This window comes from Rhagoletis zephyria, unplaced genomic scaffold (genome assembly GCF_001687245.7).
Source record: "Rhagoletis zephyria isolate East Lansing unplaced genomic scaffold, Rhagoletis_zephyria_1.1 Rzeph_scaffold_04291, whole genome shotgun sequence".
Lineage (NCBI taxonomy): Eukaryota > Metazoa > Arthropoda > Insecta > Diptera > Tephritidae > Rhagoletis > Rhagoletis zephyria.
This window is the reverse complement of record NW_016161374.1, coordinates 15,436-30,584: the sequence shown is the minus strand read 5'-3', so window position 1 is coordinate 30,584 and position 15,149 is coordinate 15,436. Positions and strand designations below refer to the sequence as shown.

Sequence of the window (15,149 nt, the reverse complement as noted above, 5' to 3'; positions counted from 1 at the left end):
AACAAGTACCTTTATAATTTTCGAAACGATGCGTATTCAATTTCTCTAGCCTCCTATATCAAAATATGAGTTTTCATAAAAAGTGGACTTAGCAACTTTTCACTCTAAGCTAGCGATATATATTTTTTTTTAATTTGCTACAAAATATATGCTGTAAAAATGGGAAATTTTATGTCAACCGAACTAATTTTCTTTTTATTCCGGATTTGCTGTCTATGGAAATTTTCTTATGTGGCAGTCAACAGATTTAAAAAAAAAAACAACAAAAAGTTCAGAAACCAATTCTTCATCGCTGTCATAATTCGGTTGATACGGAATTTCCAATGTATGTACATTAGACTGTAACATCAAAAAAATTTGTCGGAATTACAAAAGTTATTATATTTGAAGACTTCCACCAAAATATTTCAGACAAATTTTAAGATTTACGTGAGCTGTACCGATTTGAAAAATGTAGTTGTTTATAAATAAAAATAGTTTCTGAAGGGGTATCGAACGACAAAACAGTTGAAGCTTTAAAAATCTGCATAAAAATAAGAAATAAAAAATTTCAACGGAATCATAATAATGAAATTTTTGATGCGTATTTTTTAACTTTTCAAAGATTGTTTCATGAAAACTCAAAAAATTCTAAAAAAATCTGATTAAAAAGTTGAAAATTTTGATGAAAATTTTGCTGAATTTTCGCGAGTTTTGCACTAAGTTTAGGAATTATATTTTTATGTTTTTGTTGTTGAATGAACCATATTTTTTATACAAAATTGGGGAAAAATAATAGAATAAAAATTGTTGCATATATTGTGAAAAATTTGCTGTGCCAATACTTTGTTCCGGCTGTGTATGTATCAGTATTTCTTTTTTAATTTCTGCTGTATTGTCATTTGTTATTTTAGTTTACTTCTTATCTCTGTTATTATTTATTCTGAATGACCCTGAATTCATTAACGAAAACTAATTTCAACAAAACCTCAACACTTAACTATTATTTTTTATGTTTATTTTTTTAGATTTAGGGATTTTAGCTAAGGAGTAAATTTATCATACAGCCACGCAAATTTTACACATATGTGTCACATTTATTTAAAGTACTTAAGCTACTTATGACCACTCCATTGTTAACGAGTGGCGCATGCGCAAGCTCAAAACGCCAACATAGGCAAGCATGCAAAAAAAGTAGTAAAAATAATAAAAAATAACAACAAACAAAAACGCGCCGCTCTATTAGAGCATATATTTTATAATTTTTATTTGTTTTTTTTTAATGATATGTAGTCTTTGCAAAGGTTACGTTCAATTAGCCTATAACAGCGAAGGCGAATTGTGTTGTTGCACCGCATGAGTGTATGTATGTACGTATGTACGTATGCGCTCTCTGAAAGCGTGTAAATGAATGATGAGCAGCAGCAGCAGCTGAATACCACCCAGCGATAACAGAAGCAATCGCTGCAGAAACAGAAACAGCAAGAACAACAACAGTAACAACTTTGTAGCACATTGCAGTAGCGCTTGTAAATGAATATAGTACATATGAAGTTGCCACTTGCCACTTGCCACTTGCTGCACACATGCAGTCGCGTGCAAGCCTGTCAAAAATTAACTTGACAGCCAGCAACTAACCGAGCGTCCCAACAACCAGCCAACCAACCAATTGAGCCCCCTAGCCTCCACCAGGCACCGCACTGTTGTAGGCGCCCGCTTTGCCGTTGCAGTAGCGCTTGCTGTTACTGTTGTTGTAGTTGCTCCTGCAGTTGCCAGTGCTGCCAGTGCCGCTGCGTTATGCGCCTTTTAATTTATGCATAAATCTTTTTGACGGCCTCAACAGTGTCGAACACCATCACGCAGCTCTCTTGCCTCCGATCCTCATATATTCCGAATATTGCTCACGTTGAAGCGTGCTTTCAACAATCTGCTAAAAATCTACTTTTGCTCGTTGCATCGTTTCGCTTACTGAACGATTAAGAATTCGTTTTAATTTATTAATGAGGCTGCATGCAATGCGCATCGCTTGCCGCCGTTCGAGCGCATTGGCAGGAAAAATGAAACTGCGATGCTGCTGCGCTTGCGTAGATATTTTTTTTTTTTATGGTGTGTGTTTGTAACGCAAAGCGATTGGTAAATGATGTGCAACCGAAGCATGCTGACATAATCTTTAGCAAATTAACGCACTATTAAGGGATTCACAACGGTGTCGTAAGTGTCGTATTGTTGTATGTCGTAAAAGCTTAAATAAATGTTTCGAGAATATGAAACCACAAGCAACTATTTTCTAACACTGCGAAAAATTATAATATGACTTTGATGGTACTTTGCAAACTCCCTTAATATATTTTTTGGCGTTTAAAGTTTACGACGTGCAACAATGCGACACTTACGACACCGTTGTGAATACCCCATACATATATTTTAATATTTCCTTTTTGTATTTTTGCATTTTTGACTGTGATAACCAAATCAATGTCGACGACGCTTGAAAAGGGTAAAAAAATTAAAATACTTTTAACAAAAAATTTCTCTAATCAAAAATTGGACTTAAGTGTAAGGTAATGCCAACTTCGTCGTTCGTTGTAGTTCCACATGAACAAAATGCGGAAAAAGTCGCAATTTCGAAGTAAATCGATTCTTCTGTTCTAATAAATGTTACATAATAAAAACTAGTTGAAAAAAGTTTTCCCTAAACCATAAAAAAAATCACAACAAAAAATAGAAATTTCACCAAAATTCGATTCTAATTCATTTTCGAAAAATTTTGGGTATGCAGTTTTATAAATAGTTAAATTTTAGTATAATAAAGTGCAAGTTACAAATGGCTAAGAGCTCGCGTCACAATGGAACTCACCTGGCGTTGCTGTTACCAAGGCATTTTATGCTTGTCACAGCAAGGAGGCTAGCAGGAATTACAACGATTAACAAGTCTAGTAAACTGATGGTTCCAATTCGTTGATGCACCAATGGACTGAATTTGTACTATATTTCAAGAGGAGTTTTTGGCAAATGGAATCTGCATACGCGAATGTACAATATAAATATTTTATCTGACAATCAGGTCACACTGAAAGACTTGCCAAAGGGAATAAGGATTTAAGAATCCATTTACAGGAATCTCAAAACTTCTTATGGTCTGATTATGCAGGCTTCGCATAACTTCGCACAACTTCGCATAACCTTCAAACTGTAATTTCGTATGATCTTTGTATGTATTTTGTATGTATTCCATTATCCAAAAATTAGCAGAACTAGGGGATCTGTTAAAACTTAGGGATCTGTTTAGTTTAGAGTTTGCTCCACATTTCCTTAAGTTATACAATTTTATTGCACTGGTACAAATGAATGTGCGAAGTTGTGCGAAGTATGCATAATCAGATCTTTAATCTTGGTCGGGAATTTCGGCAGACTCTCACAGGCTTCCTGACGGGATATTGATTGTTAAGACACCGTCTTGACAAGATGGAACTTCCTGCAGAGACGAACAGCATATTCTGTGGCCTGGCGAATAAAACCTTAGAGCACATATTATGCGATTTCCAACGTATCATAGGTTACTTTGTGACGAGCGGTTATCATATTCGTCCTATGCGAGACAAGGGTGTAATCTAAAGTCATAAATTTCATAAATAGCATAAGATTTGAGTAAACTTTTATAGAGCAGGCGCAATGAATCTATGTACATAGAGTAGGGAGCAGAAATTAGTACACCGTGATGTTTGTTAAATATTTGCAAGGTTTTTAAAGGTATTTTTTTTTTTCTCATAAAAATATGGTTCATGAATTAACCAAAACCATATATCTAACAAAACATATCATCCACCAGTTTATAAATAAAAGTCTTCAATAACTGTTATCTAAGAAATATAATATAACAATCAAAATTAACTGTTATTTACAGATTGTTTAAATAAAAATCAAAAATAACTGTTATTTTGGATTTATAAAATAAAAAATAATTATTTGTTTTTTTTTTTTTTAATTCTGCATAAAAATTACAAATCAAAATTTATTTTCAAATTTGATTCTCGGTGAAAAAAGAAATCAGTTGGTATGTATCACTTAGCTTTATAACATTTCCTTCATAGTGAAATTTTTCAATGACAACTTTCATCAAGAACTGTTATGTTCGGTCCCTGGAAAAAAACTGCTGACATTTTGAAGCAAACGAGCGAAATATATGTATATACCGGAATTTTATATTATGCTGCAATTCTTCCGAATATACATACATACATACTATGTGCACCTATGATTGCACTTTCTCATCAACTTCATCTGCGTGCCGTACAAGAAATCGCGTGTAAATTACTTACAAATTACTTAAAAGCGTTAATGATAGCGTACACGTACATACCTAAGCTTATACATACATATGTATGTACATATGTATGTAGATTAAATGCGGTAGAAATTAAAAAAAGCGAAGAACACAAGCATACAAACATACAAGCATACAAGTTAAGTATAAAGTAATAACATTAGTGTATTAATAAAGAAAAAGTGGGTGTTGCACATGCTGACAATGCGTTAAAATGCTACAACATCTGGTAGCAATATACAAATTTTTTCTTACCATTAATCTCTTAAACGGCAAATATATGTATAACAAAGGCGCACACAAACGAGCACTAAAGGTACGTAGTTGAATCCACTCAGTCGATCTATGCATTATTTGAGTAGAAAATTGTAGCAATTTCAACTGTCAACGCGCTCGATTGCTGAGCTGCTGCTGCGGCTGTCGCTTTGCAAACGCCGCTGTATTTAATACTATCATGTATTTCCCTTTTTCTCCTGCTGATCCTGCCGCACGCTTGCACAGCGACGACGACCCACTTAACGGCAAAGCGGTAATCGCCAAGCATATAAAAAAAAGTATCAATTACCAAAACAATTATTTACCTTTTCGCAAATCTCCGGCTTTTTATTGCAACAATGAGCGAAACAACAATACTCGTATCTACAATACAATGCAACAAAGCGATGCCGCCTCGAGACCTCTAATAACTGTCATCCCAGCCACGGTATGCGGCAACGTTTAGCTGCTGCTCTAGCTGTGTGCGGAAGTAGGGACAACTACTACTTTTCCTGCCTGGCTACCCAAATTCAGCTAATGTAAAGGATACTGTTCGCTTTTCTGATTTCTCTTTTGTCGCCATTTCGCGCTTATTCTAAATTTTCTTATATGTTGCATTTTTCGATACACAAAGCGGCCTCCGTTGAACGCATAGTTTGCAACCACTCAAATACTTTATTTCTGTTATTCTATCCCTTTCGCACGCACTTTATATATTGGGCATGTGAACACGAGGCAACGCACTTAACTGAAAATTTGGAGTCATTTATAATTTTGTATTTCGGTATGTATGTACACTACAGGCCAAAAGTATCTTCCCAGAGAATTTTTCAAAACATATGCAAAAATTTGTATTTTAATTTTTTTTGCCAGTTTTTTTCATAAAAATATAGTTAATACTACAACAAAAAAAAACAATTTCTAAACTTTGTGCAAAGCTCTGGAAAATTTAATAAATTTACATGCAGATTTTCACCTTTACATCAGAGTTTTTATAAATTTTTTTAGTACGCAATTTTGTAGCTTATTAAATTTAGTACCATAAAGTGCAAGTTTGAAGTAGCTAGGACTTTCCGTTGATTTTTTCGCAGGCATTTTCTTCCATAAGAAAAAAATATCGGAAAATACTTTGCATGGAAAAAACGCGAAACACTTTCAAAAAATAAAATTAAAAATGGCAAAAATCAACACGATTTTTTAGAAACTTCAAACTTGCATTTCTTGATACTCAAATATATTGGGCTTCAAAACTGCACCTTAAAATAAATTTAAAAAAAAAAAAATCTGATTAAAAAGATGGAAATTTAAATGGAAATAACCACATTTTTATAAAAAACTTGCGAATGAAATTTAAGCTAAAAATTATTCATATGTTGTGAAAAATTCTCTGGGCAAATACTTATGACCGGTAGTATATACACTATGCTGCGTTAAAATATTTTACTCTTTGGAAAAACTCACAGTAAAACAAAACAACAATAACTACTTTAATATTAAAATCTACAATATGCAAATTTTTCTGCTTTATTGTGGAGTGAATTTCCATCAGCCTTAAGAAAAATGCAAAGGAAATTTGACTAAAAATAATGCAAATTATATTTTTATTGAGCTTTGTACCACGATTGTTTATTAGGAAAAATGGAAAAAAGCAACACAGTCTAAGCGGTAGAAGTTATAGCAGCTATTTCGGAGATCACCAAATCTCCTTATCAGACTTCTTTTTTTTTTAGACCTAGATTATGTGCTTCGAACTACGGGGCTTCTAGACAACAAAGTTTGAGCCTAGAATGGACTACGCAGTGGCACATGTTGTGCTCTGTTGTTTCTTGTTCCTCGCAACAAACCGAACCTGCATTGCTCGGAGGAAGCAAATCCTCCAAGGTTTGACAAGTGTTTCACCGCCTTGTAGTAGCCAGTAAAAAAATTGCTACGTCGCTCCTAGGAAGGCGAAGGAGTTCGTGGGCTCTCCTTATCAATATTTTCCGTGTTGGTCCAGTAATTTTCGCTGCCGTTTTAATGGAATTACTATATCTGAATATAGACGACTAACTGAGCTTTAAGCCTTAAAACCAGAGTACACTCACCGCATGCCAGTGAAAAGCAGCATTCTGTGTTGTATGACATAGACGCCTGCCCTGATGCCACAGTAAGTCTTGGAACCGTCGGTATACAAAATGTGGCTGCCCTTTGAGGCTTTTGATCGTTCATTGTCCCACTGTCCAATATACATACATATGTTCATAAGTCTGTATGCTTATTTCCCCCATTTGCATCCCATTTAGCGACTACGTAATTCTCGCCCTGGTACTTTGAAAGTAAGTACTTTGATTTTCTTCTTCCGACTATTTACATAACTCTGGTTGGTTGTCTGGCTGACTAGCCGGCTGAAAGACTTGCTCTTCAATGGATGGCTGTATGGTTTCGAATGCATGTACATACATATGTTTGTAGTTTCGTTGGTTGGTAGCCTGATGCTAAGCACCCTTCCACTGATGAAAAAAGTAACTTAATATTGTAATTGTAGCGCAATGAAGCGCATTTTCTAGCATCAAAGTTGATTTTTCGCAAGTGATAAGCCTACATATGCACCAACTTACACACTTATGTATATACTTACGTGCATTTGTAAATACAAATGTATACAGAAATGCTCTCACTAACACAAACGAGCTTAGTTACGCATTTAAATAACGACAAACTTATATGTACATAACTACGGTGGCGAAAATGTAAATAGGAAAGAGACAGTTTAGCAAGTTGTGGCTATGTTTCTTTGTTTAAAAAATGTTTATTTCTTATTGAAATATAGCTATCTAAAAAAAAACCGTGTAAATCAAAACTTCAAACTTTTTAGACCATTTTAAAAATTCGACGAATGTTAACAAATGCTCACAAAAATTTTGAACTTTTTAATCGGATTTTATAGAAATTAAGTTTTAGTGTACTAAAAAGCAAGCTCGAAGTAGCTAAGATTTGCCGTTGATTTTTGGCAATTTTCTGTTCACGCATTTTCTTCCATATAAAGTATGTTCAACAATTTTTTTATACTCCTTCCGCAAAAATAAATGCCAAAAATCAATGGTAAGTCCTAGCTACTTCAAACTTGCACTTTGTGGTACTAAAATGGAATGGGCTACAAAACTGTTTACTCTTTAAAAAATTACTTTAAACCAATTTTGAATTTTTTTGGTCGAATTTTCCAATTTTTTGTACAAAGTTTAAAATTTCTACTTAAATGGTTTTTGTTGGATAACGAGCATTTAACATCAAATAAACAAATGGAAAATAGCCAAAAATGCTTAAATGCCTCTTCCCTATTTATATTTTCGGCACTGCATGTATGTACATAGGCCTAGCCAGAAATTTACGCCACAAAAGTCCTGCAGCGACGCGTTGGAAGCGCTGCAAAGCAAATAAACTGCATAACATGAAAAAAATGAATTAAATCAAATACTTGGCTGCGAAAGGTGGTGGTAAAGGTGGATGTAAAGGTGGTGGTTGATTCAACGGTTGGTTGGTGCGTTGATAGTCAGCAGTCGGCAGAAGTGGTTTACAGTGGGTCGGTTGGTTGGCTGGGCTGAACGTAAGTATGTATGTATGCATATTGTATATTCTGATGTGTATACATATACATACATATATAAGTAGCACTCACTGTCTAACCAGATATTTTCCGTTAAGGGCATGGCTGCGCTGCTGCAGCGTAAGTGTATGGAAAAGTATCGAGTTATCGGTTAAAATAATCGCACACTGCGTCTCTTATCTGATTATGTAAAAATATTGTAATGTTTCATTTTTTTCCGGTTGCATACAGTGCGAAATTGCATCGTACCCAGCATTTAGCAACAATGTACATATGTACTTTAGGTTTTAAAGTGGCAAAGGGAGTGCAATTACGAGTAAGGGTTAGACAAGTAATGCGGCGGGTTTTGAAAGAGTTTTATAGTAAAAAATAGTGTAAAATAGAGTTTAGTAAACGAAATTCGCACTGCATCAGTAGTGACAGCAGCGGAAGTGGTCGGCGCATTTACTGGGCTAAATAGTACGTACATACATACACATGTATATCAACGCATCATTTTAAACTTGAATGGGGGTGTTTTCTCCCGGCCAAAATTTTACTGGGTTTGAAGGTCACAGAAGATTTAGTCTTGAAATTGAGAATATTCAAATTATATCCACACATACATACACACGAGCATATAACGAAAAATTACTTTTCCATTACCTTCTTTTTTTCGTTTCATGCTTCCAGGTCAATCGTCCACTGACTATGAAGAAAGAAGGCATTCAAACGCGAAATCGCAAATTATCGTCCAAGTCGAAAAAGAAGAAGGGTCTAGGTGGTGCTTGTTTACCAATTGGCAGTCACTTGGGAATGGGTGACTTTAAGCCACTCGATCCCTCGAAAGGTTTCGGCGGCGGTTTTCCAGCATCGATGGGTGAGTTGCATTGAAATTTAAACGATAGTAGGTTTAGAACTCTGGCAGGCAGACATTGAAAAATTCAACTGTTAAATAACTTGAAATAAAAATAATGAAAAAATGCAATATTAATATAAAGTAATAATTTTAGGGTTTATAGCCAGTTTCAGGAAAGCAATTTAAGTGAAAAATTAAATTTTTATTTGAATTTATTATGACAACTTAGAAACAGGAAGAATTATTATTCGCTAAAACTTCTGGAGTTCAGTTAGCCTATAATAAAACCATAATATTAAAGTTTGAGAAAAAAATCTGAAATTAAATTCAATTCCAATTTGAGGCTAAATACCTAAATCAATAAATAAAGAATAACATCGAAACTTTCGTTATTGCCACCTACATATATGTACATAAATATGTGCATGACTACCTACATATGTATGTATGTATGTATATATGTTTGCACATACATATTTATTTACTTATATAATACATATGTACATAAGTCATATACTAATGCATAAATGAAAAAGAGTAATTTGTTTGCTAAAATGTAAATGTAATTATTTAATTTTGTTTTTGTGTTTACCTTTTTTCTCATGCTTTGATTTCCAGCACAACATGGCCATCTTTCCAGCGGTTTACATCCCGCACATGCGCATATGCATGGCGGCTGGTATGCCGGCGGCATGGGCGCTTTGGGTGCTTCTAGTGGCCTACAGGGCGGCTTCTCAACGGCGGGTTCACTGGGTGGCGGTGTGGTGCCACATTCGCAGCCATATCATCTTGGTTTGGGTTCGATGGTAAGTTAAAAGAGAATTTCAATATTATGTTTTGTTTTCAACTTCAAATACATAAGAGCGAGCTCGAAGAGAGTAGTGATACATATTAGTAAAGGAAAAGATGAAAGTGAAAAAAGCGTATACAAAAATTCGTTAAATAAGTAATGAAAACTTCATTTTAAAAACTTGAATTTTTTTATGTACTATGTATATTTATATGATTAATCACCAAAAAGTAAATAAACAATGCCCGATTCGATACGCCTTTACTGTTCATTGCACAGCAATCACTGAGACTGGTTTATTCGCTCTTATTAGATAATACGAGGGCTGCCTGTTAAATTCTGCGCGAAGGCCACATTACACATTGTTATATACATTTCCACAGCTCTATTCTATTATTTGACTTTTGATGAAATTTAACGATTCTCAAAATGAATTCTTCGTTACCTTTAATCCTAAGCGGCGCATAGGGACGGTGTCCAGATTTCTGTGGGCAAAAATCTGGACATTTCTATACAATTTCGTCGAAAAAGGCTGTTGCCAGCTCTCAAAAAATACGAGAAATTCATATAAAAGGACGCATAGAAATCAAAAATAATTATTTAAAATTTTCCATTAAGCTTTCTTAAACCAGTTGGCATGTCTTAAGCAAAAACGCTCGTATATTTATTTCTTCAAGAAAATTTACAGCAAAAGAAAGGTTCTTTTTCAAGCAACTGAAATGATGAAAAATGTTTCTTGTGATTTCTCTTGAGTGCTAGATTCTAAGCTAAATAAGCTAAAGAATAAAAGAACATATGTATATAACATGTTTTAATGCATTTTTTTCTGGTCAAGACGTAAATATAGCTGTAAAAATGCTATGTTGGGGACATCACTAAAACTTTTTATAAATTTAAGCTAATGTTAGAGACATTGTTTAAAGCAGAAAACCGCATCATCAAGAACAATTATAAAATCCCAACAAAAAACCTAATTTCTTATTTTTCCTTTCCGTGTTTTTTTTTCAGAGGCTCTGAGCTTTACATAGGTGGCATTGTCTTAAATAATATGAAATTTTCATTTATACAGCTTTAGGAATATTTACTCAAGAGATAAATACATACTAAAAGTCTGCCATAATATCAGATTCACAGAATACAAGATAAGAAAAGATCATAGAGAATAGGGCAGCTCATCCGTTTACCGCATAGGTTTCAGTTTGATGTTGGCCGTTGACAACGTAATTTTTTCCTTCTATTAAATCTACACGAAACCCTTGAAAATCGGTGCAAAGTGAAAAATCAATACACTTATAGTACGTCCCGATTCAAAAAATATACGTTGGTACAACTTTCTTAAAATTGGCACAGTCCCGCTGAAATCGGTACGAATAGTCACCGTAGACTTAGGGCATCTACTACGCCTGCGCGTCATCTAGAGGTTCTATTTCTGTCAATCGCTTTGAGCTCCTTTCATCTTAACCCTGCTTTCGCCGATTATTCGATTTCATTCCAAGGCCTTCTTTGCCATGCTGTCGTCTCCTTTGCGCAAAGAGCTATCCACTTCCATTTCTGTGTCCGAATCCAAATGCTATGAAACTCCATGTTAGGTTTACTGCGCAACTCCTGATTTGAAATTGTTTTAGGCCAAAAAATTCAGAGCATTGTTCTTAGAAAATTACGAAAATTTTCAGTCGCCTGGTTATTGCAGTAGTGACTATCCAGGTGGAACTGCCATACAGCAGTATCGGGAGCAAATTCAGTTTGAAAAGCCTAATCTTTAAGCTGGAACTCAGATTGCTCTTTCGCCATAATGTGTACGTCATACCAAAAGCTGCCGTGGCTTTACTTCATCAGTGCAACTTCGCTGTCAAGGTATATACATATTTAAGTAAGTAAAATTCCTCACCGTCTCAAGTGTTTGGTTATAGAATACCACGGCATCACTAGTTGATTTTCGGGTATGTTGCCTTAGCTTCTCGGAAATAGGATGCGTCAAAAGGCATATGCCGTCAGTGCAGTGAACTGGGCATGGACCACCGAAGCCCGTGACCGGGAAGTGGACTAATGGCACCACACTGAGTTACATCAACTAAATATGTTTCTCTCAACACTTGTTCTCGAAAAAACCAAAATTTTCCGATATCTCTTATATTCGAATTCAGCGGAACATTTTACAAAGGCATGATGGTCATGTTGATAAAGTTCCACCAATCAGATTTCTTGTAAACTAGTGTTATTGGGTTTGTGGGTATTTGAAATCAGCCTTGACACCAGCATAATATATATGACCTTTGAAAAAGATTAACCAAATTTCTAAATTGCGGCGTGGCTCGATTTATTGCCTGTTTTGACAACGGTGCATCTTCTGAATATCAAAACATTTTGATATTTGATGCCGGTGGCTGTAAAGCTTGCCTCATGTGTATTAAGCCTTATGATCACATTGGAAAATATTTTGAAAGCAAAATCATTTTCACTCATTAACTACTGTTTTGTTTTTAAATGTAAGGCGCAAGACTTAAAAGGCAACCCTCGTTTTTTACGTCTTGGTAGTAACTAAGTATTTTATTCCACGTTGATTTTCTCTCATGTAGACATACATATTTTCTTTATCTAGTTGCAACCATGATAAAAACATAGCAAGGTATAACCGTTCTCTCAATTTGTCGGCCATGATTTTTTTTTGAAGTTTGCCAACATTTTAAAATCATATAAAAGTGAAAATAAAAAAATGAAATTGTTCGAAATTGTTGTTGCTTGAGATTGAAAATGAAAATGTGTGTGTGAGTTTGTGAGTAAATTTAAAAATTAAATTGTTTGGAAACGTCAAGAATTTTAAAAGTGACTCTCAGCGGTTCTACCTTACTATATTTTTATCATGGTTGCAACCTTCGGCATCTAAGAAATCGGGCTCTCTTTTGTTTACCGCTCAATACTTTTGACTCGTTTTTTGTTACTCTTCATTTTTACTACAGTTAAATTATTTAAAAAATCATACTCATTCACACATTTCCTTCTTTCTTCATATTGTCCATAGGGCACCTGGCGGACGGACTACACGTGATGGAGCGGGAATAATTTGAATAATAATTTTTTCAACTGAAAGTAAACAAGGCAAAGCATTTGCAAAAAAATAGAAGCAATAAACACGCAACAAGCTAAGCGCTTTGCTGAAGAACGTAACCAGAAAAAATACCAGTGAACCCGAAATGTCAATAAGAAAAACAAATCTGCAACAACAAGCCATACGCAAAGCCGGCAACAACAACCGCAGCATAAAAACCGTAACTGAACGCTAACGCCTACTAAATTTGCATACAACAAAGAGTAAACTGCATGCGAAATAGAATTGACTACAACAACAACTAGTCTAGGATTTCAACTAACACAACTACCAGCAATAACAGTTTGGCACAAAACATCAATCATCAAAAATAATAAAAATCGGTAAATACAAAACCCTAATTTTGCACACACAAAAAATTCAATATCTTACTGCGCACCTCCCGGCACTCTTCGGTTCTCCACGACCACCTTTCTTGGGCGTTGTGCCTTTGGCAACTAATGCTGGGATTATCCTGTCGCCGCCAACATTAATGAGTGCATAGTACGTTCATATGTATGAAGGAATATGCGAATAGTTGTTGTGGAATGCATCATCATTAGGTGTAAAAACATACCAAACATACAAAGGAACGCACAAAGGAGTCCACAAAGTAACATACCACGCATTAAAATTTGTATACCAGCTTTGTAGAAGAAGAGCTCGTCCACCGCCAGGATTTACTCAATCGAGCACGAAATTGTGCCGAATCAACTTACGGTTAACCAATAAACAAGAACCATGACAAAAACCCAGCGCGACTTCAAATAGGAACTCAATTTCGTCTCAGTTGCTAACTATTTATCCATGCACGCATCCATCGCTTGTCCGTCACGCTGCACTTGTTGTCCTGCGCTCGACCAACAGCCAGCTACATAAAAGCCTAGTTAATGACTCGTTAACTTTATTGTTTCGTGCTGTTACCTTTTCGAGTGTTTTGCATTCAAACGAACGATTACACGAACGGCTAAGCCACTGAGCGACTGAGCTACTGTTTAAACCACAGCGTTGCGGCTTAGCCAAAGGGATTAACTGAAGCGCAGAGAAACGGTATGCTGCATTGCGAATACATTTTTACAGTGTTGTTGCAGCGTTTTTGTGCCACAGACAAGTGCTTGGCGCCAGTTGAGTAAGCGTAAAGTAAAGAAGGCGTATAAGTTGGCAATGCTTAGATCGGGGACTTAACGGATTTACTTAGATACAAGTGTGTGGGTGTTTTTGTGTACCTACTTCGAGAGTTGTTGAGTGAAAAACGAAAATGTTTGCTAGCTATTGCAGTGGCTGCCAAGAAATTTATGTAATTAATATAAGCAAATTTTTTTTTCTTAGAAAAAATTTTATTTTTATTTCTTTTTGATTTTATGCTAGTTTTTAAGTTTTATATTTATTAACATAATTTTTCGCTAATATTAATGTACATATATGATAGTATTTTAGCTAAACAACATTGCGTGCAATCCCAGTTTATTTAAGTACATAATTCTCTTCCCTGCTTGTAAACTAAAGTTTGCTTAGTTAGTTAAAACCACAGGGGATATCGTTGCCTGGATGAAAGATTTTCTATAATACTTTCAGCAGGTTATTGGAAGTCGCGATGGAAGTTTGGAATGCAATTTCTCAAAAACGCGATGATAGGTCTTCTCCAAAGTCTCTGAGCATGTTACTAGTTCACCAAATTAATAAATGATTTTTTTTCTATTGTTAACTCTTAATTATCTTTGAGTTTATGAAGAAATTTGTTTAGTAAAATTTTATCGTATGCGAACATACGAAAAGATGTGATAAAAATTTGCACTAAATTAACTATTCCTTTTATTCAACTTCTCGGACACTAAAGGGGATTTCCAAAAATGGATAACACCATTTGAAAGAACTTGATTAGTTTAGTATGACTACAGGTTTAACTCAATTTGTACTAAATTACCGATAAAGTTTTAGTCCAGAACTCTGAAACTAAAGGAGATAACCAAACTATAATACTCTATTTCCACTTGGCATTAAATGACAAAAATTGTAATGACAAATTTGGGCATTAACAAATATTCGTCCCATTACGTTTAAAAAAAAACTCATTTAAACTCATTTCCACAAGGCATTTTTAAAATTTTTGTCATTTCAATGCCTAGTGAAAACTCGGCATAATAAGAATAGTCAAAATGACGCTTACGACAATCTTTTATTCAGGCGACGATATCCGATATGTGTGTGTTTAGTTTCTTCTACAGTTCGATTTATGCTGGAAGATGCATAGAGCAAGCTCTTCGCTGAACAAACATAAATTTGTAAAATTACAAA

At 34.9% G+C, this 15,149-nt stretch overlaps 1 protein-coding gene across 1 annotated transcript in view; it reads left to right on the top strand.

Moving 5' to 3' along the window:
- Positions 1-13,493, top strand: part of LOC108370522 (GATA-binding factor C) — a gene marked incomplete at its 5' end in the record, with an annotated part of 25,741 nt that extends 12,248 nt beyond the window's left edge. The window contains 3 exons of the mRNA XM_017625852.1: positions 8,814-9,000; positions 9,598-9,785; positions 12,789-13,493. Of these exons, the coding sequence (XP_017481341.1) occupies positions 8,814-9,000; positions 9,598-9,785; positions 12,789-12,815 (402 nt within the window). The remainder of the gene's footprint in view (positions 1-8,813; positions 9,001-9,597; positions 9,786-12,788) is intronic.
- Positions 13,494-15,149: the final 1,656 nt, after the last annotated feature.